The sequence below is a fragment of the Chroicocephalus ridibundus genome, chromosome 24 (assembly GCF_963924245.1).
Source record: "Chroicocephalus ridibundus chromosome 24, bChrRid1.1, whole genome shotgun sequence".
Classification (NCBI taxonomy): domain Eukaryota; kingdom Metazoa; phylum Chordata; class Aves; order Charadriiformes; family Laridae; genus Chroicocephalus; species Chroicocephalus ridibundus.
The window spans coordinates 2,479,128-2,507,125 of NC_086307.1; the positions used below are offsets into that span (position 1 = coordinate 2,479,128).

Consider the following 27,998-nt stretch of genomic DNA (forward strand, 5'->3'; position numbering starts at 1 on the left):
ATTGGGGGCCCCTGAAGCAGCCCCGCTCCCCCCCCCCCCCAAATTAAATACAAACCGAAGCCGCCCCCCCCCCCCTTCCTCAGCGCCCGCCTGCGCCCCCAATTCCTCCCCCCCCCGCCCTGCGCTAGTGCAATCACCCCCCCCCCCCCCGCGGCCCGGGGACGGGGACACCCCGCGGGCACCTTGGGGACACGGGGGGGCACCTTGGGGACACGGGGGGGGGTGGGGGGGGTGGGGGTGGCGCGTGTGTGTGTGTGTGAGTGTGTGTGTGTGTGTGTGTGTGCCCCCCCCCGCCAGACGCTGGGCGCGGGGTCAGTGCAAAGTGAGGTGCCCGCGGCGGGGGGGGGCACGGGCAGTGCAGCAGGCGGCGGCCGCCTGGGGACACCGCCACCGGGTGACACCGCGAGGTGACACCGCGACAAAGGTGACATCGGGGGGTGTGTGGCCCCCCCCCCCCCCCCCCCGCCCCCCAGGTCCTGAGCCGGGGGGGGGGTGGTGACAGGGCTGGCAGCGGTGCCCGGCGCGGTGACGGGGTGGTGTCCATCCAGGGGTGTCCCCGCTGCGGCGGGGACAGGGTGACGGTGGCGGTGTCCCGGTGCGGTGCCCGGCGTGCGGTTGTGCCAGCGCACGGCGGCGGTGCCTGGGCTGCTGCCGCCCGGGTGGCACCCAGTCCGGTGGTGACACTCATCCCAGTGGCACCCAGTCCGGTGGCGATGCCGGGCATGGCGGCACCCAGTCCGGTGGTGATGCTCATCCCAGTGGTACCCAGTTTGGGGGTGATGACAAGGATGGTGGCAACCAGTCCGGCGGTGATGCCCATCCCAGTGGCACCCAGTCTGGTGGTGATGCCGGGCATGGTGGCACCCAGTCCAGCAGTGATGCTCATCCCAGTAGCACCCAGTCCGGTGGTGATGCCGGGCACTGTGGTACCCAGTCCGGTGGTGATGCTCATCCCAGTGGTACCCAGTTTGGGGGTGATGACAAGGATGGTGGCACCCAGTCCGGTGGTGATGCTCGTCCCAGTGGTACCCAGTCTGGTGGTGATGCTCATCCTGGTGGCACCCAGTCCGGTGGTGATGCCCGTCCCGGTGGTATCCAGTCGGGTTGTGATGCTGGGCATGGTGGCACCCCATCTCCTGGTGACGCTCATCCTGATGGTACCCAGTTCGGTGGTGATGCTCGTCCCAGTGGTACCCAGTCCGGTGGTGATGCCGGGCATGGTGGTACCCAGTCCGGTGGTGATGCCCATCCCAGTGGTACCCAGTCCGGTGGCGATGCCAGGCATGGTGGTACCCAGTCCGGTGGTGATGCCCATCCCAGTGGTACCCAGTCCGGTGGTGATGCTCGTCCCAGTGGTACCCACACCGGTGGTGACGCCCGTCCCAGTGGTACCCAGTCCGGTGGTGATGCTGGGCATGGTGGTACCCAGTCTGGTGGTGGTACCCAGTCTGGTGGTGACGCCCATCCTGGTGGCACCCAGTGCGGTGGTGGTGCCCGTCCCGGTGGTGCCGGGCCTGCCGCCGGCCGGCCCGCCGGTGCCCAGCGTGTTGGCGGTGCCCGGGGCGGGGGTACCCGCTGCGGGGGTGCCCGTCCCGGCGGTGCCCGTCCCGGCGCGGGGGGGCCCCGTCAGGCCTCCGAGGCCGCCTGGGGCTTCAGCTGCGCCTTCTCCATGGCCGTGCCGTAGGGCCCCGCGCGCTTGAAGAAGCCCAGCTGGGGGGGGGTCAGGGGGGGCGCCCCGGCCTGGAACCCCGTGGGGCCCAGGACCCCCGTGGCCCCATGGCCCCTGTGCCCCCCCCACGTCCCCGTACCCCCCCACAGCCCCGGTGCCCTCCCACATCCCTTCCCTATGTCCCCGATTGCCCCCCCCCCCCGCCATTACCCCTGTGACCCCCCCATGTCCCTGTGACCCCCCCATCCTGTGCCCTCCCATGTCCCCTATCGCCCCCGCCATGTCCCCGTGCCCCCGCACCTCCCTGTACCCCCCCGTCCTGTGCCCTCTCCTATCCCCCCCCCGCACCGTGTCCCTGTATCCCACCATGGCACCTGTGCCCCCCCCCATGGCCCCTGTAACCCCCCTCCCCCGTCCTTGTGCCCTCCCATATTCCCTGTGCCCCCCCCCACGTCCCCTGTGCCCCCCCCATGTCCCCTGTGTCCCCCCCCATGGCCCTGTACCCCCCCCACATCCCCTCGCCTTGTCCCCTATCATCCCCCCATTACCTCTGTGACCCCCCCCGTCCCTGTGACCCCTCTGTCCCTGTGCCCCCCCACAGCCCCTGTACCCCCCCCCACGTCCCCTGTGCCCTCCAACCTCCCTGTACCACCCCCCCCCCCGTCCCTGTGCCCTCCCACGTCCCCTCCCCATGGCCCCTGTGCCCCCCCCAATGTCCCTGTGTCCCCCCCATGGCCCCTGTGCCCCCCCCGTCCCTGTGCCCCCCCGTCCCTGTGCCCTCCCATATTCCCTGTCGCCCCCCCCACGCGTCCTTGTTCCCCTCCACACCCCCTGTGCCCCTTCCACGTCCCTGTGCCCCCCCCGCCCCCGTGTCCCCCTGTGCCCCCCCATGGTGCCCATGTCCCCTGCACCCCCCCCCCATGCCCCCTGGACCCCAAAATGCCCCCCCCCCCCCCGCCTCGTGTCACCCCTCTGCCACCTGTGACACGTCCCCCCCCCCCCCCAACATCCTGTATTGACTGTATCAGAGCCCCCAGCCCCCCCCGCACCCCCCGCCCCACCTTGTAATTGGCTGTACCAGAGCCCCCCAGCCCCACCTTTCCCCCCCAGCCCCCCGCCGCCCCCCCTTGCCCCCCCCAGCCCCCCAGGCCCCCCTTGTAGAGGCCGTAGCAGAGCCCCCCAGCCCCACCTTTCCACTCCAGCCCCCCCCGGCCCCCCAGACCCAATTTCTATTGGCTGTACCACAGCCCCCAACCCCTGCCGCCCCCCTTGCCCCCCCCAGCCCCCCTCAGCCCCCCCAGGCCCCCCTTGTAGAGGCCGTAGCAGAGGCCCCCCAGCCCCCCTTTCCCCCCAGCCCCCCCCGGCCCCCCAGGCCCAATTTCTATTGGCTGTACCACAGCCCCCCAGCCCCTGCCGCCCCCCCTTGCCCCCCCCAGCCCCCTCAGCCCCCCCAGGCCCCCCTTGTAGAGGCCGTAGCAGAGCCCCCCAGCCCCACCTTTCCACCCCAGCCCCCCCCGGCCCCCCCAGACCCAATTTCTATTGGCTGTACCAGAGCCCCCCCAGCCCTTGCCACCCCCCCTTGCCCCCCCCAGCCCCCCCTGGCCCCCCCAGGCCCCCCTTGTAGAGGCCGTAGCAGAGCCCCCCAGCCCCCCTTTCCCCCCCGGCCCCCCCAGCCCCAATTTCTATTGGCTGTACCAGAGCCCCCCAGCCCCTGCTGCCCCCCCTTGCCCCCCCCAGCTCCCCAGCCCCCCCGGACCCACCTTGTAGAGGCCATAGCAGAGCCCCCCCAGCCCCCCTTTCCCACCCAGCTCCCCCCCCCCGCCCCCCTGGCCCCCCCGGACCCACCTTGTAGAGGCCGTAGCAGAGCAGGGCGAGCAGCAGCAGCCCCAGCAGCACCGCCAGCACCACCACCCACACCGGCACCCCCGCGCTGCCCTCGGCGCGCGCCCACTGCAGCCCCGTCACCACCTGCCACCGGGGTCACCCACGGCGTCACCCACGGCGCCACCCGTGGGGTCACCCCGCGCCCGCTGCAGCCCCGTCGCCGCCTGCCGCCCACAGCGTCACCCCCGGCATCGCCCGTGGGGGTCACCCACAGCGTCACCCCGCACCCCCTGCAGCCCCGTCACCGCCTGCCACCCGTAGCATCCCCCACAGTGTCACCCGTGGGGTCACCCCGTGCCCACTGCAGCCCCACCACCACCTGCCACCCATAGCGTCACCCATAGCATTACCCATAGTGTCAGCCATAGTGTCACCCACAGGGTCACCCACAGCATCACACTGCCCCCGCTGTGGCCCCATCACCCCCTGCCACCCACAGTGTCACCCGTGGGGTCACCCATGGGGTCACCCCGTGCCCACAGCAGCCCTGTCAACCCCTGCCACCCACAGTGTCACCCGTGGGGTCATTGTGTGCACACAGCAGCCCTGTCACCCCCTGCCACCCATGGTGTCACCCACAGTGTCACCCCCTGCCACCCACAGTGTCATCCGTGGGGCCACCCATGGGGTCACCCTGTGCCCACAGAAGCCCCATCACCCCCTGCCACCCACAGTGTCACACGTGGAGTCACCCGTGGGGTCACCCATGGGGTCGCCCCGTGCCCACAGCAGCCCCATCACCCCCTGCCACCCACAGTGTCACCCATGGGATCACCCCCTGCCACCCACAGTGTCACCCATGGGGTCACTCATGGGGTCACCCTGTGCCCACAGCAGCCCTGTCACCCCCTGCCACCCACAGTGTCACCCATGGGGTCACCCCCTGCCACCCACAGTGTCACCCGTGGGGTCACCCCGTGCCCACAGCAGCCCCGTCACCACCTGTGACCCCCAGCGTCATGCACCGTGCCGCCCGCGGGGTCACCCATGGGGTCATCCTGCACCCACCGCAGCCCCGTCGCCCCCCGCCCCCCAGAGCGTCCCCCAGCGTTCCCCCCCCACCCCCCGCCCCCCCCGTGTCCCCGCCGTGTCACCTGCAGGCGCTGGCTGGGGTAGTGCTGGGGCCGGACGCGGTACGGCAGCCGCAGCACCCGGTACTCGGCCTCACAGCGCAGCGCCTGCGCCCGCGCCTCCCGCTGCGGCACCACCGTCAGCACCCACCGGCACCCCCCCCACACCCCCCAACCCCGGCACCCACCGGCACCCGGGGGCGGGGGGGGCCCATGGACACCCGAAGGCACCCGCGGGCACCCACGGGGGACAGCGGGCACCCGGCACCCAGCACCCGCACGGGGCACTGCGGTGCCGGGGCACCCACTGACCACCACCCCCCCACACACCTCCATGGGAGAGGGGCACCCACTAAACCCCCCCCCGCCATGGTGGGGGACCAGGGCACCCACCCCCTGGGACACCACGGCACCCACTAACACCCCCCCCGGGACCAGGGCACCCACCCCCTGGGACACCAGGGCACCCACTAACCCCCCCCTCCATGGGATGACAAGGGCACCCACCCCCCCCGCACCCCGGGGGATTGGGGCACCCACTAACCCCCCCCTCTCCATGGTGGGGGACCAAGGCACCCACTAACTGCCCCCCACCCCGGGACCAGGGAACCCACTTAACCCCCCCTCCATGGGGGACAAGGGCACCCACCCCCCCCACCCCCGCCCCCGCCCCTGGGGAACTGGGGCACCCACTAAACACCCCCCCCCCCCCCCCGTCCATGGGGGACCAGGGAACCCACCCACCCCCCCCCCTGTGGGACCAGGGCACCCACTAACCCCCCCCGGGCGACCAGGACAGCCCCCCGGGAGACTGGGGCACCCATTAACCCCCCCCTCCATGGCGGATAAGGGCACTCCCCCCCCCCACCCCCCCCCCCGGGGGACTGGGGCACCCATTAACCCCCCCCTCCATGGTGGACAAGGGCACCCACACCCCCCACCCGGGGGACTGGGGCACCCACTAACCCCCCCCCTCCATGGCGGGGGACCCGGGCACCCCCCAGGGGACTGGGTTACAGGGGGGTCCCAGCGGGTTGGGGGTCGGGGGGGGGGGATGCTGTTGGCCCCAGGGGCTTGTTGGGGTGCGGGGACTCCGGGGGGGTCCGGGGGGGGGGGGTCAGGGGTCTCACCTGGCGCGGGGGGGGCGCCCAGAGGTGGAAGGCCAGACGCAGGCTCACCCGCTGCTGCTTCTCCAGCCCCCCCATGGGGCAGCTCAGCCGGAAGCATTCGGCCTCGGGACACCCCTGTCACCCCCCCACCGTGTCACCCCCCCACCGACCCCCCCGGCGGAGACACCCGGCCCCCAGGTGTCACCTGCCACGCACGGGGCCACCCCCCCCCCCTCCCCCCCCAGCAGGGACAGCCCGCCCCCCAGGTGTCACCTGGCTTGGGGACACACATCCCCCCCCCTCCCCCCCCATACATCGCCTGCCATGGGGACACGTGGCACCCCAGTGTCACCCCCAGGTGTCACCCGCCTTGGGGACATTCAGCCCCCCCCGTACATCACCCACCATGGGGACGCATGGCACCCTAGGCGTCACCCGCCTTGGGGACACCCCCCCCCCCATACATCACTCGCTATGGGGGCATCTGGCACCCCAGGTGTCACCCGCCTTGGGGACACGTGGCACCCCACGTCACCCCCACATGTCACTCACCCTGGGGACACCCACCCCCCCCCCGCCCATCTCACCTGCCATGGGGACACCTGGTACCACAGGTGTCACCCCCAGGTGTCACCTGCCTTGGGGACGCTCAGCCCCCCCCATATATCACTCACTATGGGGGCACCTGGCACCTTGGCACTCGGGGTGTCACCCCCAGGCGTCACCCCCCCTTGGGGACACCTGGCACAGCAGCGGGGACAGTAACCGCGGGGGGGGGGGCGGACGTGCCACGGGGCTGCCACGGGGCAGGACGTGGGACAGGGAGAGCAGGGACGTGGGGACAGAGGGGGGGACACGGGGACAGGTGGGCACTGACCAGGATGTGGGGGGGGCGCGGGGGGGGCCACTGCCCCGCGTGTCCCTCGCGTCCCGCGTGTCCCCCGCGTCCCGGCGCTGCAGGACGTGTGTCTCCGGGCTCTGCTCCTGCTCCTGCGGGAGGAGACAGCTCTGGGGACAGCCCTGGGGACAGCCCTGTCCCTGCCACCCCCCCCGGCCCACTGCCACCCCCCTGCCACTGGCGCCCTCTGTCCCCACCACCTCCCAGTGCCACCCAGTGCCACCCAGTGCTCCATCTCCCAGTGCCACCCAATGTCCCCCGTGCCACCCAGTGCCCCCCAATGTCCCCAGTGCCCCCCAATGTCCCCATCACCCTCCAGTGTCCTCAGTGCCCCCCAGTGCTGCCCAGTGTCCCCATCACCCCCAGTCCCCCCCAGTGCCACCCAGTGTCCCCAGTGCCACCCATGTCCCCAGCACCCCCCCAGTGTCCCCCAGTGCTCCATCTCCCAGTGCCCCCCAATGTCCTCATCACCCCCAGTGCTCCCCAGTGCCACCCAATGTCCCCAGGGCCACCCAGTGCTCCATCTCCCAGGGCCACCCATTGTCCCCAGTGCCACCCATGCCCCCTCCCGGTGTCCCCCAGCCCTCCCTCCAGTCCCCCCTCCTGTCACCCAGTGCCACCTGCCTTGGTGACACCCAGAGCCCTCAGTCTGCCACCACCTCCCAGTGCCCCCAGTGCTCCATCTCCCAGTGCCACCCAATGTCCCCAGTGCCACCAATGCCCCCACCACCCCCAGTGTCCCCAGTGCTCCGTCTCCCAGTGCCACCCATTGTCCCCGGTCCCCGTCCCCGTGGGCGCACCGCCAGGTGCAGGCTGTCCAGGGGGTGGCTGGCGGAGCAGTTGCGGGGACCCGAGTGGCCGGTGATGTAGAGGAGTGTGTGGCCCCGGTAGATGAGGGGACAGCTCAGCTCCAGGGTGCCATGGCTGATGGCGCTGGGACCCTCGTTCACACTGATGGGGGGACACGGCGGCGTGAGGGGACACCCACGGACTGGGGACATGGCAGCGCGGGGGGACACCCACGGCACAGGGACATGGCACCCGCAGGGGACCCAACGGCACGGGGACATGGGCACCCTTGGGCTCAGGGATGGGGACACGGGGACCTGTGGGGTCAGGGACATGGGCACCCCCAGACAGGGGACATGGGCACCCCTGGGGTTGGGGACACAGGGACCCCTGGGGTTGGGGACATCTGGCCCCCAGATATGGGGACATGGGGACCTGTGGGGGCAGGGACATGGGGACACATAGGGGCAGGGACATGGGGACCTGTGGGGCCAGGGACACAGGGACCGGTGGGAATGGGGACATGGGCACCCCCAGACATGGGGACATGGGCACCCCTGGGGTTGGGGACAGGGGGATGCCTGGGGTTGGGGACATGGGGACACACAGGGTCAGGGACACGGGGACACACAGGGACAGGGACATGGGGACCCGTGGGGTTGAGGACATGGGCACCCCCAGACATGGGCACCCTCAGGGTCAGGGACATGGGGACCCATGGGGCCAGAGGCACGGGGACCTGTGGGGTCAGGGACATGGGGATGTCTGGGGTCGGGGACACGGGGACACACAGGGTTGGGGACACACAGAGACAGGGACATGGGGACCGGTGGGGTTGGGGACATGGGGACACACAGGGTCAGGGACACGGGGACCTGTGGGGTTGGGGACATGGGGACACACAGGGTTGGGGACACACAGAGACAGGGACATGGGGACTGGTGGGGTTGGGGACATGGGGACACATAGGGGCAGGGACACGGGGACCTGTGGGGCTGGGGACATGGGGACACACAGGGTCGGGGACACACAGAGACAGGGACATGGGGACTGGTGGGGTTGGGGACATGGGGACACACAGGGTCAGGGACACACAGAGACAGGGACATGGGGACCGGTGGGGTTGGGGACATGGGGACTGGTGGGGTTGGGGACATGGGGACACACAGGGTCAGGGACACACAGAGACAGGGACATGGGGACCGGTGGGGTTGGGGACATGGGGACTGGTGGGGTTGGGGACATGGGGACACACAGGGTCGGGGACACAGGGACACGGGGATCTGTGGGGTTGGGGACATGAGCACCCCTGGGGCTGGGGACAGGGGGACCCCTGGGGTTGGGGACAGGGCCCCCCCCCCTCCCCATGGCGCATGTCCCCCCCCCCCCCCCACCTCATAGACGTGCTCCACGGGTGGCCCCAGGTCCTCCAGCCTCTGGGGCGGCCGTTGGGACGTCCAACCCCCCTCGGGGACGGTGACCACGTCGGGCCGCGACACCCTGGAGGGGGGGACAGGATACACCGTGGCGGGGGGGGGGGGAGGTGAAGCAAGGCCCCGTGTGTGTGTGTGTGTGTCCTGTGTCCCCCCCCGTCCCCCCCCCCCGGCGTGTGACACTCACCCGAAGGCGGAGAGCCTGGTGGCCGCCCGCACCTCCAGCGGCACCGTCACCACCTCGCTCTGCGAGTTGTTGGCGTTCTTGCTGCCGGCGCACGGGGGGGTCACGGCACGGCCCCCCCGACCCCCCCGCCCGCCCGCCTGCTGGCACCGGGGGGCACCTGCTGCTGGCGGACACCCCCCCCCGCCCCCAGGACTGAGCCCCCCCGGTGTGACCCCTCCCCGAGTCCAAGTGAACACCCCCCACCCCCCAAGAAGGTTCCCAGATGGGATGTCGCGGGCTGGACCCCCCCCCCCGCCAGCTCACGACCCCCCCCCCAGCCCAGGGCACCCCTGGGTGGGACACCCCCCCCCACTGTTGGACCCCCCCCCACCCTGCAGTCCCCCCCACTGCAGTCCCTCCCCTCCAGAACCCCCCCAGGTAGGATCTCCCCTGACACACACCCTCCCCCCCCACTAGAAACCCCCCCCACGACCCTTAGCTGGGACCCCCCCACCCCAAGAGCCCCCACCCCAAGAGCCCCCACCCCAGGGCACCCCTGGGTGGGACCCCCCCACTGTTGGACACACCCCCCCCCAACCTCTGAGTCCCCCCCAAGGGGTCCCTCCCCTCCAGAACCCCCCCAGGTAGGACCCCCCTGACCCCCCCCCCCCCCAACCCAGAGCTCCCCCACCATGATCCCTTAGCTAGGACCCCCCCCACCCAGGACCCCCCCACCCCAGGCTGCCCCAGGTGGGACCCCACCACCCCTGAGCCCCCCCCAGGGTCCCTCCCCTCCAGAACCCCCCAGGTAGGACCCCCCCTGACCCCCCCCCCCCCCCAACCCAGAGCTCCCCCACCATGATCCCTTAGCTAGGACCCCCCCCACCCAGGACTCCCCCACCCCAGGCTGCCCAGCTGGGACACCCCCCCCCCCCCGCCCCGTCCCCAGGGCCCCCCCTCGGCCCCCCCCACCTGCGGATCTGCAGCTCGAAGCGGATGCTCTTGCTGCTGTCGCTGAGGTGGGGGATGGTGAAGCGCAGCCCCCCCCAGATCTGCGGGCAGAGGGGACACGGGGAGGGTCACGCCAGCCCCCCCCTTCCCCCTCCCCCTCCCCGACCCCCCCCGTGCCCCCCCCCCGCCCCCCCACTCACGCTGGCGCCCGCCTTCATAGGGTTGCCCAGGTCGCAGACGAGGGGGCTGGAGGCGTTGCCCCCCCCCAGCTCACAGCTCAGCGCAGAGAAGTTCTGGGGGGGCGGGTGGGGGGGGGGGGAAAGGGGGGTCAGGGGCACCCACGGGCACACTGTGGGCCCCCCCCCGCCCCCCCCCACACCTGGGGGCACCCAGGGCACCCCCCCCCTCACCTGGGGACACCCCCCAGCACCCATCCTTCACCTGGGGGGGCGCCCACTTTATATCCAGGGGGCACCCATCTGCACCCCCCCCCCCATACCTGGGGCACACCCATGTCCCCCCCTCATTTGGGGACACCCACCCTACATCCAGGGGACACCCCTATGCCCCCCCCCACACACCTAAGGGGCACCCACCCCATACCCAGGGGACACCCCTGTGCCCCCCCCCTTCATTTGGGGACACCCACCCCGTACCCAGGGGACACCCACTTGCACCCCCCCATAGCTGGGGGCACCCAGGGGCACCCCTATTCCCCCCCCAGCCCTGACTCCTGGGGGGCACCCCCCCCCCCCCCCACTTGCTGTCCCCTTGTGCCCCCACCTCACACCCGGGGGGGCACCCACTCCGTACCGGGCCCTCCCCCCCCCCCCTCCCCGCGCACGCACCCCGTGTGGGCGCAGCACCCCGGTGTACTGGGCGTGGGGGGGGGGGCCGCACGTGCAGCTCGGCCTCGTAGGCCCCCCCCTCGCCCTGGTTGCGGGCGTTGAAGGTCAGGTTCAGGCTGTTGCGGTCCCCCAGGTAGACGGCGCGGCGGTCCCTGCGGGGACACTGCGTCACGGCCACCCTGTGCCACCTTCTCCCCCCCCACCAGGGACCCCTGCGACCCCCCCGGGCCACCCGTCTGTGTGTGTCCCCCCCCCCCCCAGCCTCTTACACGGCCGCCTCCAGCTGCAGGTCGGGCACGCAGACGTTGTCCTCCCCGCAGTCCAGCTGGATGTGAGCCTGGGGGGGACAGAGGGACATGGGGACATGGGGACACAGGGGCACTGGGGACACGAGGGTGATGGGGGACACAGGGGACATGGGGGGGACTTGAGGACAAAGGGGCACACAGGGGCACTGGGGACACGAGGGTGATGGGGGACACAGGGGACATGGGGGGGACATGGGGACACAGGGGCACTGGGGACACGAGGGTGATGGGGGACACAGGGGACATGGGGGGGACTTGAGGACAAAGGGGCACACAGGGGCACTGGGGACACGAGGGTGATGGGGGACACAGGGGACATGGGGGGGACATGGGGACACAGGGGCACTGGGGACACGAGGGTGATGGGGGACACAGGGGACATGGGGGGGACTTGAGGACAAAGGGGCACACAGGGGCACTGGGGACACGAGGGTGATGGGGGACACAGGGGACATGGGGGGGACATGGGGACACAGGGGCACTGGGGACACAAGGGTGATGGGGGACACAGGGGCAATGGAGGACATGGGGGGGACATGGGGACAAAGGGGCACACAGGGGCACTGGGGACACAGGGGCAATGGGGGTCATGGGGGACATGGGGGGGACATGGGGACACAGGGGCACTGGGGACACGAGGGTGATGGGGGACACAGGGGACATGGGGACATGGGGACAAAGGGGCAACGGGGAGACGAGGGTGATGGGGGAGACAGGGGACATGGGGGACACTGGGTGCCATGTGGTCCCATGGGGTGCCATGGGGAGGCATGGGGTGACACTGGGTGGCACGGGGTGGGACAGGGTACTGGGGGATGACACTGGGTACCATGGGGTGACACAGGGTGCCGTGGGGTGACACTAGGTGACACAGGGTGCCATGGGGTGCCAATGGGGTGATACTGGGTGACACGGGGTGACACTGGGTGACACAGGGTGACACGGGGTGCCATGGGGTGTCACAGGGTGACACAGAGGTGACACTGGGTGCCATGGGGTGACACTGGGTGATACGGGGGTGACACTGGGGTGCCATGGGGTGCCATGGGGTGACACGGGGTGATACGGTGTGCCATGGGGTGACACTGGGTGACATAGAGGTGACACTGGGTGCCATGGGGTGACACTGGGTGATACGGGGGTGACACAGGGGTGCCATGGGGTGACACAGGGTGACGCAGAGGTGACACAGGGGTGCCATGGAGTGCCATGGGGTGCCACTGGGTGATACGGGGGTGACACGGGGGCGACATGGGGTGACACGGGGTGCCATGGGGTGACACTGGGTGATACGGGGGTGACACGGGGGTGACACAGGGTGGCATGGGGTGACACTGGGTGATACGGGGGTGACACAGGGGTGCCATGGGGTGCCATAGGGTGACACTGGGTGACACTGGGTGCCATTGGGTGCCATGGGGTGACACTGGGTGATAGGGGGGTGACACAGGGGTGACATGGGGTGCCATGGGGTGACACGGGGTGATACGGGTGTGCCATGGGGTGACACAGAGGTGACACTGGGTGATACGGGGGTGACACAGGGGTGCCATGGGGTGCCATAGGGTGACACTGGGTGACACGGGGGTGACACAGGGTGCCATGGGGTGACACGGGGGTGACAGCGGGTACCTTGGCCTCCAGCCGGGTGCGCGTCCGGGCGTCCAGCACCGGGTGCAGCCCGTGGGCGTCGGGGGGGGCGCGGGGGTCCAGGGCGAAGCTCAACCCCAGGGCGATGGGTGACAGCTTGTCCCGAAACTCCGACTCGTTCTGGGGGGGGGGACACGACACGACACGGGGGACACCCACGGGGGTGTTGCCATGGGGTCCCATAGGGTGCCTCCCCCGCCCCCCCCCCCCCCCCCCAAAAAAAAATAAAAAAAAATAAAAAAAAAAATTCGTACCCGCAGGAAGACGGCCATGGTGCGGCAGCGGGTGCCCCCCCCGTTGGGGACGGGCAGCGTGAGGGTGCGGGTGGGCTGCCCCCCCGGCAGGAAGAGCGCCCGACGCCCCCCCCCGGCTTTCGCCCCGTCCACGCTCAGCTCCACCGCAAAGCCTTTAATTTTTTTTTTTTTTGGGGGGGGGGGGAAACACACCCACGTCAGGGACCCCGGTGTCCCCTGGGTGTGTGTCCCCCCCCCCACCATGTCACTTGTGTGTGTGTGTCCCCCCCCCGGCCACGACTCACCGATGGGGCCAGGTACGTGCCGCCCCGAGGCGTTGAGGCAGAAGCTGACGTTGATGCTGGGGGCGGGGGGGGGGGAATAAGGGGGGGGCACCCATGGGACACCCCCCCCCCCCGCACCAGCAGCCGGGTGTCGTCCCCCTCCCCGGCCTCCGCCATCCCCCAGTGTCCCCAACCCTGTCCCCCCCCACCCAGTGTCCTCCATCCCTAATTGTCCCCAATGCCGCTGGATGTGGCCCCCCCCGGCCCGCCACCGCTCCTCAGGGCCCCCCCCCCCCCCGCCCATGGACCCCCAGGTATTGGGTGCCCCCCTTGGTGTCTCCTGATGACCCCACGCCCCCCCTTGGTGTCCCCCTCCAGGACACCTGAGAGCCCCCCCCCCGCCCCAGTGTGTCCCACTGGGGTGTCCCCAAGCCCACCGTGCCCCCATGTCCCCCCCCATCCCGTGTCCCCATGTCCCCAGGAACCCCCCCGGTGTCCCCTCCCAGGGTCCCCCCCCCCAGACCTGGGACCCTCAGAGACCCTCCCCCAGTGCCCCCAGTAACCCCCCTCCAGTGTCCCTGCTGTCCCCAAGGTCCCCTGGGACACCTTGGTGTGCCCCCCCCAGGCCACCTGAGAGCCCCCCCCGCAGTGCCCTCCACCCCCGTTTCCCCCTAGGGTGTCCCCATGCCCACCATGCTCCCATGTCCCCCCCCGCAGTACCCCCATGTCCCCAGAGACCCCCCCCCCAGTGCCCCCAGTAACCCCCCTCCCAGTGTCCCTGCTGTCCCCACGCCCCCGTGTGACCCCTTGGTGTGCCCCCCCCACCCAGGCCACCTGAGAACCTGAGGACACCCTGGGTGTCCCCAAACCCTTCCGCGCCCCCGTTTACCCCACACCCCCCTAACCCTGGGACCCTCCCCCCCCCCCCCCCCCGGCCCCGGGGTGCCTGTGACCCCGCGGTGTCACCCACCAGGGGACGTGGAGGCCGGTGGCCTCCAGGACGCAGCCGCGTTCCTCGGGGTTGAACATGGTGGGGAAGACGCTGAGCGCGGCGCTGGCGTGGACGATGGGGCGGCCCCTGGGGACAGGGCGTCAGGGACAGCGGGGACCCCCCCCCGGGACCCCCCTGGCACCCTCCCCGGGACCCCCCTTGGGGACAGGGCGTCAGGGACAACAGGGACCTCCGTGGGACCCCCCTGGGACCCTCCCGGGGACCCCCCCTTGGGGACAGGGTGTCAGGGACAGCGAGGACCCCCCGGGGACCCCCCAGGACCCTCCCGGGGACCCCCCTTGGGGACAGGGTGTCAAGGACAGCGGGGACCCCCCCTGGAACTCCCCTGGGACCCTCCTGGGGACCCCCCTTGGGGACAGGGCATCAGGGACAGCGAGGACCCCCCGGGGACCCCCCCTGGCACCCTCCCGGGGACCCCCCTTGGGGACAGGGCGTCAGGGACAGCGAGGACCCCCCGGGGACCCCCCTGGCACCCTCCCGGGGACCCCCCTTGGGGACAGGGTGTCAAGGACAGTGGGGACCCCCCCGGGGACCCCCCTGGCACCCTCCCGGGGACCACCCTTGGGGACAGGGTGTCAAGGACAGTGGGGACCCCCCCGGGGACCCCCCTGGCACCCTCCCGGGGACCACCCTTGGGGACAGGGCGTCAGAGACAACAGGGACCTCCGTGGGACCCCCCTGGGACCCTCCCGGGGACCCCCCTTGGGGACAGGGTGTCAGGGACAGCGAGGACCCCCCGGGGACCCCCCTGGCACCCTCCCGGGGACCCCCCTTGGGGACAGGGTGTCAAGGACAGTGGGGACCCCCCCGGTGACCCCCCTGGGACCCTCCCCGGGACCCCCCTTGGGGACAGGGTGTCAAGGACAGCGGGGACCCCCCCGGGGACAGGGCGTCAGGGACAGCGGGGACCCCCCCGGGACCCTCCCGGGGACCCCCCTTGGGGACAGGGTGTCAAGGACAGTGGGGACCCCCCCGGGGACCCCCCTGGCACCCTCCCGGGGACCCCCCTTGGGGACAGGGCGTCAGGGACAGTGGGGACCCCCCCGGGGACAGCCCCCCCGCCGCTGGCACCCACCTGTACACCACGGCCGTGTCCACCCCGAAGGCGCCCACCAGGAGGTCTGTGGGGAGAGGGGGGGGCGGTGTCACCAGGCGGGGGGTGACACGGCCAGGAGGGGTGGCAGTGGCAGTGGGGCACCCATGGCGGGGGGCATCTGGGGCTGGGTGTCCCCTCTGTAGGGTGGCATGGCCAGGGATAGGTGTCCCCAACCATGTGGCACCTCACAGGGTGGCGTGGATGGGTCTGGGTGTCCCCTGCCACGGGGTGGCATGGCCAGGCTGGGTGTCACCTGCCATGGGGCACCCACCTATGGGGACATTTGGGGCTGGTGTCCCCAACCATGGGTTACCCATGGGATGGCATGGATGGGGTTGGGTGTCCCCTGCCATGGGGTGCCATGTCCAGGCTGGGTGTCCCCAACCATGGTGGCACGGATGGGTCTGAGTGTCCCCTCCATGGGGTGGCACGTCCAGGGATAGGTGTCCCCAACCATTGGGCACCCATGGCATGGCATAGGTGGGACTGGGTGTCCCCTACCATGGGGTGGCATGGCCGGCCTCGGTGTCCCCAACCATGTGGCACCCATGGGGTGGCACAGATGGTTCTGGGTGTCCCGTGGCATGGCCGGCCTCGGTGTCCCCAACCATGTGGCACCCATGGGGTGGCACGGATGGTTCTGGGTGTCCCGTGGCATGGCCGGCCTCGGTGTCCCCAACCATGTGGCACCCATGGGGTGGCACGGATGGTTCTGGGTGTCCCGTGGCATGGCCGGCCTCGGTGTCCCCAACCATGTGGCACCCATGGGGTGGCACGGATGGTTCTGGGTGTCCCGTGGCATGGCCGGCCTCGGCGTCCCCAACCATGTGGCACCCATGGGGTGGCACGGATGGTTCTGGGTGTCCCGTGGCATGGCCGGCCTCGGCGTCCCCAACCATGTGGCACCCATGGGGTGGCACGGATGGTTCTGGGTGTCCCGTGGCATGGCCGGCCTCGGCGTCCCCAACCATGTGGCACCCATGGGGTGGCACGGATGGGGTTGGGTGTCCCCTACCACGGGGTGCCCCCCCGCCCCCCACTCCCCGTGCCCGGTGTCCCCCGGGGGGGGCGGTGGCGGGTCCCTCACCCGGGTAGCCGTTGCCGTCCAGGTCGGTGGCCCCGCGCAGGGCGGCTCCGAAGAAGTCGGGGTGGCGGCCGGGCCGCCCAGTGCCCCGCAGCACCTGGGCGGGTTGGGGGTGCAGCCCGGCCCCCCCCCCGCTGTAGACGTACACCCGCCCCCGCCGCCCCTCGGCGCCCAGCGGGGCCCCCACCGCCACGTCTGGGCCACCACATTCAGTTGGGGGGGGCTCGGGGGGCATGGGCCCCCCCCTCCCCCCCCCCCGGCACCCCTTCGTGCCCCCCTGCAGCCCAGGCACACACCCCCCCCCCCCACCGCCCCGTGGCACCCCCATAACCCAGCCACCCCCTTGAAACCCCCTGCCCCCCCCCCCCCCAGGCACCCCCCTGTGTCACCCTATAGCCCAGGCACCCCCCCCGTGCCCCCCCACCCTGGGCACCCCCTGTACCCCCCCCCCCCGTGCCATCCCGCACCCTGTGCCCACCCTGTGCCCCCCCGCACCCGCCTTGCCCTGCACCCCCCTGTCCACCCCCTGTGGCCCCCCCCACCCTCGGCACCCCCTGTGGCCCCCCCGCACCCCCCTCACTCCCCCTGCCCTGTGCCCCCCTCCACCTCCTGTACCCCCCCCACCACCTCCTGTACCCCCCCCACCCTGTGCCATCTCCACCCCCTGTGGCCCCCCCCACCCTGGGCACCCCTGTGTCCCCCCTGCACCCCCCAACCCCCCCCGCCCTGTGCCCCCCCTCCACCTCCTGTACCCCCCACCCTGTGCCATCTCGACCCCTTGTGGCCCCCCCCACCCTGTGCCATCCCCCCACCCTGTGCCCCCCCCCAATCCTGTGTCCCCCCCCGCACACCCCCTTGCCCTGTGCCCCCCCCGTCCACCCACTGTGGCCCCCCCCGCACCCCCCTCACCCCCCACACCCTGTGCCCCCCCGCACCCCTCACCCCCCCTGCCCTGTGCCCCCCCTCCACCTCCTGTACCCCCCCACCCTGTGCCATCTCCACCCCCTGTGGCCCCCCCCACCCTGTGCCATCCCCCACCCTGTGCCCACCCCCAATCCTGTGTCCCCCCCCGCACCCCCGCACCCCCCTCACCCCCCCTGCCCTGTGCCCCCCCTCCACCTCCTGTACCCCCCCCCACCCTGTGCCCCCCCCGTGCCCCCCCCCCCCAGCACCCACCGTTGTAGCCGTCCAGGTCCAGGTCTCCCAGGGGGGCGATGGCGCTGCCGAAGCGCCCGAACTCCTGGGGCCCGGTGAGGGCCATGGCGGGGGCGGGTGCCATGGCGGGGGGGGGGTCGGGCAGGTTCCCCCCCCCCCGCCGCTGCTGCAGGTACAGGTACACCCTGCCCACCTCCTGCACCCGCCCCCCCCCGCTCCGCGCCATGAAGAGGGGGGCCCCCACCAGCAGGTCGGCCAGTCTGCGGGCAACGGCCGTCAGAGCCCCCCCGCGACCCACCGCCACGAGACCCCCCCCCCAACACACACACCCCAGGGGTGGGATGGGTGGGGGGGGGGGGCACCCATGGGTGCCCAGAGAGCAGGCGTGGGGCTGGGGGGGGCACTCACCCATCATTGTTCACGTCGGTGGCTGCCACGGCGTAGCCGAAATAGGCCGCCATCTGATGGGGGGGTCATGGCGGGGTCATGGGGGGGGCCCCCCCCCCCCCGCTCAACCTGCGTGGGTGCCCCCCACCCCCTGTGGATGCTCCCAATGTGTAGGGGTGCCCCCCCCACCCCCCCTGCTTGGGCACCCCCCCGCCATGCCCAGGTGCCCCCCCACCCCCCACCCTGAGAAGTGCCCCCCCCCCCATACATGGGTGCCCCCCACCATGCCCAGGTGCCCCCCCCCATACACGGGTGGCCCCCCCCCCATATAACGGGTGCTCCCACCCCCACACATCGTGCCCCCCCCATACATGGGTGCCCCCCCCATACATGGGTGCCCCCCACCCTCTGCGGGACGCCCCCCCCCGCCCCGCCTCCCATTGCACCCAGGACACACTGGGGGCACCCAGAACCCCAGGTGGGCCCCCCCCACCCTGGCCTGGGACCCCCCCCGCCCACCACCCCAACCTCCACGCCCCCCCCCCCCCCCCGACCCCCCCCAGGGCGCCCCCCCCCGGCCCCACCTGCTCCCCCGAGAAGTTGTACAGGGACTTCATGTTGGTGCCATTGAGGATGGTGACCTGGGGACACGGGGGACAAGGGAGGGGGGGGGGACACTGCGGCAGCGGTCAGGGAACCCAGACAGCCAGGCCCCCCCCCCTCCCACCCCCCGCTGCCCCCCCCCGACCGCCCCCCCCCCCCCCCCCGGTGTCCCCCCCGTGTCCCCGCAGCCTTACGTAGCCGTAGGTGAGGTTGCCCTTGGGGACACCAGCCACGAAGTCTGCAAGGGACAAAGTGACCCCGTCAGGGGGGTGCCTGTGACGCCCCCCCCCGCCACGTCACCCTGGTGGCACCCACCTTGCGTCGTGTCCCCGCTGAACTCGCCGACCGCCACCGAGTAGCCTGGGAGGGGGCAGAGGTGTCACCCGCCTTGTCACCCCGGGCCACTGATGCCACCCCGACTCCTGCCTCCCCAGTGCCATCCTGCCCCCCCCCGTGTCACTGTGCCCCCCCGGCCCTGTCCCCATGTCCCTCCTCCGTGCCCTCCTGCCCCCGTGTCCCTGTCCCCGATGTCCGTGTCTCTCTGTACCCTGTGCCCCTTTCCCATGTCCCTGTGTCCCCGTGTCCCCGTGTCCCCATCACCTCTGTCCCTGTCTCCCTTGTCCCCGTGCCCCCATGCCCCTTGTGTGCCCCTGTCCCCCCATGTCCCCCGTGCCCCATGTCCCCTGCCCCTCTCCCCGTCCTCCCATGTCCCCATGCCCCATGTCCCCATGCCCCTGTCTCCTGTGTCCTCATGTCCCCCATGCCTCTGTCCCCCCTTGTCCCCATATCCCCATGCCCCGTCCCCCCATGCCCCCATTTCCATCTTCCCTGTGTCCCTGTCCTCCCACGTCCCCGTCCCCAATGTCCTCCATGTCCCCGTGCCCGTGTCATCCATGCCCCATGTCCCCCTGTCCTGCGTCTCCAGGCAGACCCGTGTAGCTGTCCCCACGTGTCCCCATGTCCCCTGTCCCCTATCTCCATGCAGACCCATGTAGCTGTCCCCACGTGTCCCCATGTCCCCTGTCCCCCGTCCCCCCTGTCCCTCGTCCCCATGCAGACCTATGTAGCTGTCCCCAAGTGTCCCCACGTCCCCTGTCCCCCATTCCCATGCAGACACATGTCCCCATGTCCTGCGTCCCCAGGCAGACCCATGTAACTGTCCCCACGTGTCCCCATGTCCCCTGTCCCCCATCCCCATGCAGCCCCATGTCCCCTGTCCCCTGTCCCCAGGCAGACCCGTGTAGCCGTCCCCACGTGTCTCCATGTCCCCCGTCCCCCCTGTCCCCATGCAGACCCATGTCCCCCTGTCCCGTGTCCCCAGGCAGACCCGTGTAGCTGTCCCCACGTGTCCCCATGTCCCCTGTCTCCATGCAGACCTATGTAGCTGTCCCCACTTGTCCCCACGTCCACTGTCCCCCCATCCCCAGGCAGACCTGTGTAGCTGTCCCCACGTGTCCCCATGTCCCCTGTCCCCTGTCTACATGCAGCCCCATATAGCTGTCACCATGTGTCCCCACGTGTCCCCATGTCCCCTGTCCCCCGTCCCCATGCAGCCCCATGTAGCTGTCCCCACGTATCCCCATGTCCCCTGTCCCCCTGTCCCCTGTCCCCATGCAGCCGTCCCCATGTGTCCCCTGTCCCCTGCCTCCATGCAGACCCATGTAGCTGTCCCCACGTGTCCCCATGTCCCCTGTGCCCCTGTCCCCCCTGTCCCCTGGCAGCCCCATGTCCCCTGTCCCCAGGCAGACCCAGGTAGCTGTCCCCACGTGTCCCCATGTCCTCTGTCCCCTGTCTCCATGCAGACCCATGTAGCTGTCCCCACGTGTCCCCATGTCCCCTGTCCCCATGCAGCCCCATGTAGCTGTCCCCAAGTGTCCCCTGTCCCCTGCCTCCATGCAGACCCATGTAGCTGTCCCCATGTGTCTCCATGTCCCCTGTGCCCCTGTCCCCCCATCCCCTGGCAGCCCCATGTCCCCTGTCCCCAGGCAGACCTGTGTAGCTGTCCCCACGTGTCCCCATGTCCTCTGTCCCCTGTCTCCATGCAGACCCATATAGCTGTCCCCACGTGTCCCCTGTCCCCATGCAGACCCATGTAGCTGTCCCCACGTGTCCCCATGTCCCCTGTGCCCCTGTCCCCCCTGTCCCCTGGCAGCCCCATGTCCCCTGTCCCCAGGCAGACCCGTGTAGCTGTCCCCACATGTCCCCTGTCCCCTGTCTCCATGCAGACCCATGTAGCTGTCCCCATGTGTCCCCACGTGTCCCCATGTCCCCTGTCCCCCGTCCCCATGCAGCCCCATGTAGCTGTCCCCACGGGTCCCCACGTGTCCCCATGTCCCCTGTCCCCCGTCCCCATGCAGCCCCATGTAGCTGTCCCCACGGGTCCCCACGTGTCCCCATGTCCCCTGTCCCCCGTCCCCATGCAGCCCCATGTAGCTGTCCCCACGGGTCCCCACGTGTCCCCATGTCCCCTGTCCCCCGTCCCCATGCAGCCCCATGTAGCTGTCCCCACGTGTCCCCACGTGTCCCCCGTCCCCAGGCAGACCCATGTAGCTGTCGTCGTGGGTGGGGGCCGCCTGGCGCGTCTGGAGCTGCCCGGCCACCTCCTGGATGAAGTACTCGGGGTAGCTGGAGGCCGCGATCTGCTCCTGCGTCGCCGACATCACCTGCCCTGGGGGCGCGGGTGGCCCCTCAGCACCCAGGGGTGCTGCCCGCCGCGCCGGCGGGGGGACGGGGGGGGCGAGGGAGGGGGGGACGGGGGCGGGCAGGGGGGTTCAGGGACAATCGGGGGAGTTCGGGGACAATGGGGGCAGGTGGGGGTGTCTAGGGATAGGCAGGGGAGTTTGGGGACAAGGAGGGGAGTTTGGGGACAATCAGGGGAGTTTGGGGACAATCAGGGACAGGCAGCGGCAGGCAGGGGAGTTTGGGGACAATGAGGGGAGTTTGGGGACAATTGGGGTGGGTGGGGGTGTCTAGGCAGGGGGGTTTAAGGACAATCAGAGGACTTAAGGGACAGGCAGGGGAGTTTGGGGACAATGAAGGGAGTTTGGGGACAACGAGGGACAGGCAGTGGGGTTTAGGGACAATCAGAGGAGTTTAGGGACAGGCAGGGGAGTTTGGGGACAATCAGGGACGGGGAGGGATGGGCAGGAGAGTTTGGGGACAATGAGGGGAGTTTGGGGACAATTGGGGCGGGTGGGGGTGTCTCGGCAGGGGGGTTTAGGGACAATCAGAGGAGTTTAGGGACAATCGGGGCAGGTGGGGGTGTCTAGGGACAGGCAGGGGAGTTTGGGGACAATCAGGGACAGGCAGGGACGGGCAGGGGAGTTTGGGGACAATGAGGGGAGTTTGGGGACAATTGGGGCGGGTGGGGGTGTCTCGGCAGGGGGGTTTAGGGACAATCAGAGGAGTTTAGGGACAATCGGGGCAGGTGGGGGTGTCTAGGGACAGGCAGGGGAGTTTGGGGACAATGAGGGGAGTTTAGGGACAACCAGGGACAGGCAGCGGCAGGCAGGGGAGTTTGGGGACAATCAGGGGAGTTTGGGGACAATCAGGGACAGGCAGTGGGGTTTAGGGACAATCGGGGCAGGTGGGGGTGTCCGGGGACAGACAGGGGAGTTTGGGGACAATCAGGGGATTTTGGGGACAATCAGGGACAGGCAGGGACGGGCAGGAGAGTTTGGGGACAATCAGGGGAGTTTGGGGACAACTGGGGCGGGTGGGGGTGTCTAGGCAGGGGGGTTTAGGGACAATGAGGGGAGTTTGGGGACAATGAGGGACGGGCAGGGGCTGGGGTCTCACCTTGCCAGAAGTAGCTGCCGGGCCCCCCCAGCAGCACCCGTCCCGTCTGCGGAGAGACCGGGGGGGGGCCCCCCCTCAGCGTGGGGCACCCGCCAGGGCCCCTCGCCCCCACCCCCTATTGCCCCCAGACCCCATTATACCCCCCCTACCCCCACATACCGCCCCCCCCCCCAACCCGTGACCCCCAATATACCCCCCCCCACCAGCACCCCATTACCCCCCTGGACCCCTGCCCCTCCACGCCCTCACCCCCCCATCCCCACGGTACCCCCCCATGTCCCTTTATATCCCCCGTGCCCCCTGTGCCCCCCCCGTGCCCCCACCTGGGTGAACTCGGCGCTGAAGCCCCCTGGCAGTAGCCCTGCCCGGCCGCGGAGTTCAGGTCTGTGGGGAGAAAGGGGGGGGGGCTGCTGGGGGGGTTGGGGGAGCCTGGGGTCCCATGGGGGCTGGCTGGGGGGCCAGGGGGGTGTCAGCCCCCAGGGTGCCAGGCTGGGGGGGATCAGGTGTCCCATGGGTGCTGGCTGGGGGGCCAGGGGGGGTCACCTGCTGGGGCTGCCCAGGGTCCCATGGGTGCTGGCTGGGGGGCTATGGGGGGGTCAGGGGTCCCATGGGTGCTGGTTGGGGGCCATGGGGGTGTCACCCCCTGGCATGCTGGGCTGGGGGGGGTCAGGTGTCCCATGGGTGCTGGCTGGGGGGCCATGGGGGTGTCAGCCCCCAGGGTGCCAGGCTGGGGGGGTCAGGGGTCCCATGGGAGCTGGTTGGGAGGCCATGGGGGGGTCACCAGCTGGGGGTGCCTGGCGTCCCATGGGTGCTGGCTGGGGGGCTATGGGGGGGTCAGGGGTCCCAGTGTGTCCAGGCAGTGTCCGGGGGGGGGGTCACCCTGGGGGTGCCGGGCATGGGGGGGGGGGGCGGTGATGCCCAGGGGCGCCAGGCAGGGGCTTATGGGGGTGCTGGGCCGGGGGCGGGGGGGTATCCAGTGGTGCCACCCGTGGGTGCCGGGCGGGGGGTGCCCAGAGGCTGCCTGTGGGTCTGGGGGGGGGGGGGCGTGGGGGGGGTGTGTCGCACCTGAGCGGCACGGCGCGTATTCCACGAACTTGGAGAAGTTGCCGATGGAGAGGAAGCAGGTGCCCACCGGCTCCCGGCCCCCCCCCTCCTCCTTGGGGGGGCTCCAGCTGTACAGCGGGGCGCAGGCCTGGGGCGGGGGGGGGGACACACACATGATGACGACGAGATACATGGGGGGGGGGGGGCACGGGGGAGGTGGGGGGGTCCACACACAGACGGACCCTCCTGCTCCCTCCATGCTCCCCGCTCACCCTCCCCAATGACCCCCACCTGCCCCATGAGCGCCCCCCCCCCCCGTGCCCCCCCCCCCGTGCCCCCCCCTGCCCCGTACCAGGATGGAGGCGTTGTGCGCCCGCACGGTGGCCCCGAACCACTGCAGGGACTTGAACTCGACGGGGTCGGGGGTCTCCGTGTTGTTGCCCCCGAAGTCGTGGGTGCGGGTCCCTTGGGGGGGGGGGGTGGGAAGCAGGGGTCAGGCCGGCACCCGCTGCCGCAGCACCCATGGGACCCCCCCACCCCCCCCAGCACCCACCGCTCCCCCCAGGTTTATCATTAACCAGGCGGTGCCAAGGCCACGGGGGGAGGGGGGACACATGGCCATGGGGGACGGTGACGTGGGGCTGGGGGGGCTGCTGGAGGGGTCCGTAGGGGGGGGCCTGGCCCCGGCCATGCTCATCCCTGTCCCGTCCCCACCCATGTCCTCGGCCCTGTCCCCCACCCTTGTCCCCACCGTGTCCCCATCCTTGTTCCCCACCCGCATCTCTGTCCCCATGCCCGGGGTGGGGGGGGGCACATCCCCACCCATGTCCCCGTCCCCCACCCGTGTCCTCGCTCTGTCCCCACACCCGGGGGGTCCTGTCCACACTTGTGTCCCCATCCTTGTCCCCCACCCTGTCCCCATGCCCAGGAGGACTGTCCCCACCTCTGTTCCCATCCTCATCCCATGTCCCCCACCCTGTCCCCATGCTCAGGGGGTCCTGTCCCCACTCGTGTCCCCATCCTTGTCCCCTACCTGTGTCCCCCACCCTGTCCCCATGCTCAGGGGCGTCCTGTCCCCACTCATGTCCCCATCCTTGTCCCCCACCCTGTCCCCATGCTCAGGGGGTCCTGTCCCCATCCTTGTCCCCCACCCTGTCCCCATGCACAGGGGGGGTCCTGTCCCCACTCGTGTCCCCATCCTTGTCCCCCACCCTGTCCCCATGCACAGGAGGACTGTCCCCACCTCTGTTCCCATCCTCATCCCATGTCCCCCACCCTGTCCCCATGCTCAGGGGGTCCTGTCCCCACTCATGTACCCATCCTTGTCCCCCACCCTGTCCCCATGCCCGGGAGGACTGTCCCCACCTCTGTCCCCATCCTCATCCCGTGTCCCCCACCCTGTCCCCATGCTCAGGGGGTCCTGTCCCCACTCATGTACCCATCCTTGTCCCCCACCCTGTCCCCATGCCCGGGAGGACTGTCCCCACCTCTGTCCCCATCCTCATCCCGTGTCCCCCACCCTGTCCCCATGCTCAGGGGGTCCTGTCCCCACTTGTGTCCCCATCCTTTCCCCCACCCGTGTCCCCCACCCTGTTCCCGTGCCCGGGAGGACTGTCCCCACCTGTGTCCCCATCCTTGTCCCCCACCCGTGTCCCCCACCCTGTCCCCATGCTCGGGGGGGGGTCCTGTCCCCACCCGTGTCCCCATCCCCTTACCGATGTGGTCGAAGTCGATGGGGGTGCATTCGTCACCGGGGGGCCAGGGGCAGTGGTAGACGGCCCCCCCCTGGGTGACATTGGGCTGGCTCGTGTTGGCCTTGGGGGCACCCACCAGGATGCTGACGCTGTTGGGGGGGGGGGGGTGAGTGGGATGCTCGGGGGGGGGACAGGACTGTCCCCGCGGGGACACAGTGGCCGTCACCCCCGGGGCACCCCAGGATGGGGGGGACGCAGGAGCCCTGGAGTGGGGGTGTCCTGGGGCAGGGGGGGGACAGGAGGGAAACCTCTGTGGCCCCCCCGCGTGTATGTGTGTCCCCCCCAAGTCAGGCTATGGGGCCGGGCCTGGGTGACCCCTTCCGGCTCCGTGGGGGAGAGGAAGCGCCGAAACCACCCACGGCCGTGGGGTGGTGGGGGGGCACCCACCATGGGAGGGGGGGGGGAAGGTTGGGGACACCCAGTAGCTCCCAGGACCACCCTATGGGTGCCCCCGGCCCCTCTGCGCCCCCCATCCCCCGGGGTCCCGGGGGGGGGGCCGGGACCCTGGGGTGCAGGTCAGGCGTGGGGGTCGGGGGGGTTCGGGGGGGGTAGGGCCGTGCCCGGACGCCTGAGACACCCCCCCCCGACCCCCCCCCTCCGCCCCCCGGGGGCAGCTCCCGGCTCCGGTTACAGGAAACGCTCCGGCCGGGGGCTACGGGGCCCCGGGACCACCGGCGGGGGCCGGAGCGGGGCGAGGGGGGAGCCGGGGCTCAAACCCCCCCCCCCGGTGCCCTCAGCCCCGCCGGAGCCCCCCGGGGCCGGAGCGTTGCCGGTTCCCGTTACTTCAACCCGGTTCCCGGGACCGCCCCGTCCCCGCTTCCCGGTTTCTGCCCCGTTCCCGGTTCCCGTTACTCCGTCCCGCTTCCCGTTTCCCATTCCCGGTCCCGTTTCCCGTCGGTTCCCTTTCCCCATTCCCGATGCCCCGGTCCCGTTACCCCACCCCGCCCCCGGTTCCCGGTCCCCGTTCCCGGTCCTCGTTCCCCACCGCCCCCCTCGCCGCCCCCGCCCCGCTCCCGGGGCCGCTCCCCATCCCGCCGGGCCGGTCCCGGGCCCGCCCGTTCCCCGTCCCGCTCCCTCCCGCGGGGGCTCCGTTCCGTTCCCGGTGTCCGCTCCCGCTCCCCTCCCGCTGCCCGGGGGCCGGTTCCCTGCCCAGTTCCCGGGGCCGCTCCCGGTTGCCCGGACCCGTCCCGGTGCCGCTCCCGCTCCCGCTCCCGTCCCGTCCCTGTGCCGCTCCCGGTGCCGTTCCCGGTGTCGCTCCCGGTACCTGCGGGGCCGGGGCAGGTAAAAGTCCAACGCGAAGCCGAAGAGGGACCCGGGGGCCCCACGAAAGGTGACGGGCCGCGACTCCTCCAGGTTGAAGGCAGCGACGGGCAGCGGCGGCAGCAGCGGCAGCAGCAGCAGCAGCAGCAGCGGCGGCAGCAGCGGCCGGGGCCGGGGGCGGCGCGGGGGGGGCCGCGGCCGGGGCCATGGCGGAGCGGGGCTGGCCGGGCTCGGCGCTGCCTCCCGCTCCCGAGTCCCCTCGGAAAGTGCCCGGGGGGCCCGGCCCGCTCCGCCCCGCCGTGACTCACCGGGGAGGAGCCAGAGCCCCGCCGGGCACCGGCACCGGCACCGCACCGCGGCGGGACGGGGGAGCCGGGGGCACCGGGACATCCCGCGGGGAGCGGGACACCAGGGGCCGGGACACCCCCGGGGCATCGGGACATCCCAGGGGGAGTGGGACATCCCAGGGGGAGCAGGACATCCCGGGGGGAGCGGGACACCGGGGACTGGGACATCCCGGGGGCACCGGGATATCCCGGGGGGAGCAGGACACCAAGGACTGTGACACCCCGCGACACTGGGACACTCCTGGGGGAGTGGGACACCAGGGGCCGGGACACCCCTGGAGCACTGGGACATCCCAAGGGGAGGGGGACACCGGGGACTGGCCCCCCCCCCGGGGGCACCGGCGCACCGAGAGGGCACCGTGACATCCCGGGGGGAGCGGGACACCAGGGAGCAGGAGATCCTGGGGCCACCAGGACACTCTGGGACACTGGGACACCAGGGACTGGGATACCCCTGGGGCACAGGGACACTCCAGAGGGACCGGGGCACCAGGGACTGGGACACCCAAGGGACACTGGGACACCCTGGGACACCTGGACATCAGGGATGGGGACATCCCCAGGGCACCAGGACACTCTGGAGGGACTGGGACACCTGAGGGACACTGGGACACTCAAGGGACACTGGGACACCCCAGGACATCAGGGATGGGGACACCCTGGGGCACTGAGACATCAGGGACAGGGACATCCCCGGTGCACCGGGATACCCTGTGGTCACCGGGACACTGGGGACAGGGACACCTGAGGGACACCAGGACACTGGATACTGGTGACCAGATCACTCAAGGGGCACCAGGACACCGGGAGCAGGGACACCGGGGACTGGGATACGCAAGGGTGACTGGGACACCCAAGGGTGACTGGGACACCAGGAACAGGGACACTGCGGGGACACTGGTGGGCCCAGGACACCAGGAATTGGGACACCTGAGGGGACCGGGACACTGGGAACAGGGACACCAGGGTCCAGGACACTTGCGGGGGACTGGGACACTGGGAAGGACTGGGAGAGCAGGAACTGGGAGACTGGGGTCGCACCGAGGGGAAGGGGACACTGTGGGGACATCGAGGGACGGGGGGAGACAGGAACCTGGGTGGCAACGGGACACCGGGCACTGGGACACTGTGAGGGGGAAAATGGGACACTGTGGGGGGGGGGGTGA

General features: G+C 71.3%; 1 protein-coding gene across 1 annotated transcript; it reads right to left on the reverse strand.

The window, feature by feature from the left end:
* Positions 1-166: 166 nt before the first annotated feature.
* On the reverse strand, positions 167-27,979 carry ITGA5 (integrin subunit alpha 5). Its single transcript, XM_063358938.1, is given in 32 exon segments — positions 167-1,710; positions 3,515-3,637; positions 4,648-4,749; positions 5,754-5,867; positions 6,474-6,722; positions 7,431-7,579; positions 8,810-8,919; positions 9,040-9,120; positions 9,991-10,070; positions 10,170-10,262; positions 10,818-10,862; positions 10,864-10,969; positions 11,087-11,154; positions 12,758-12,895; positions 13,030-13,181; positions 13,314-13,369; positions 14,263-14,370; positions 15,380-15,425; positions 16,488-16,679; positions 17,661-17,899; positions 18,048-18,100; positions 18,611-18,667; positions 18,824-18,867; positions 18,945-18,989; positions 21,172-21,297; positions 22,428-22,473; positions 22,751-22,779; positions 22,782-22,811; positions 23,493-23,619; positions 23,824-23,936; positions 25,187-25,314; positions 26,490-27,979. Coding segments are annotated over 32 exon segments (3,768 nt in total). The 5' UTR covers positions 27,125-27,979; the 3' UTR covers positions 167-1,626.
* Positions 27,980-27,998: the final 19 nt, after the last annotated feature.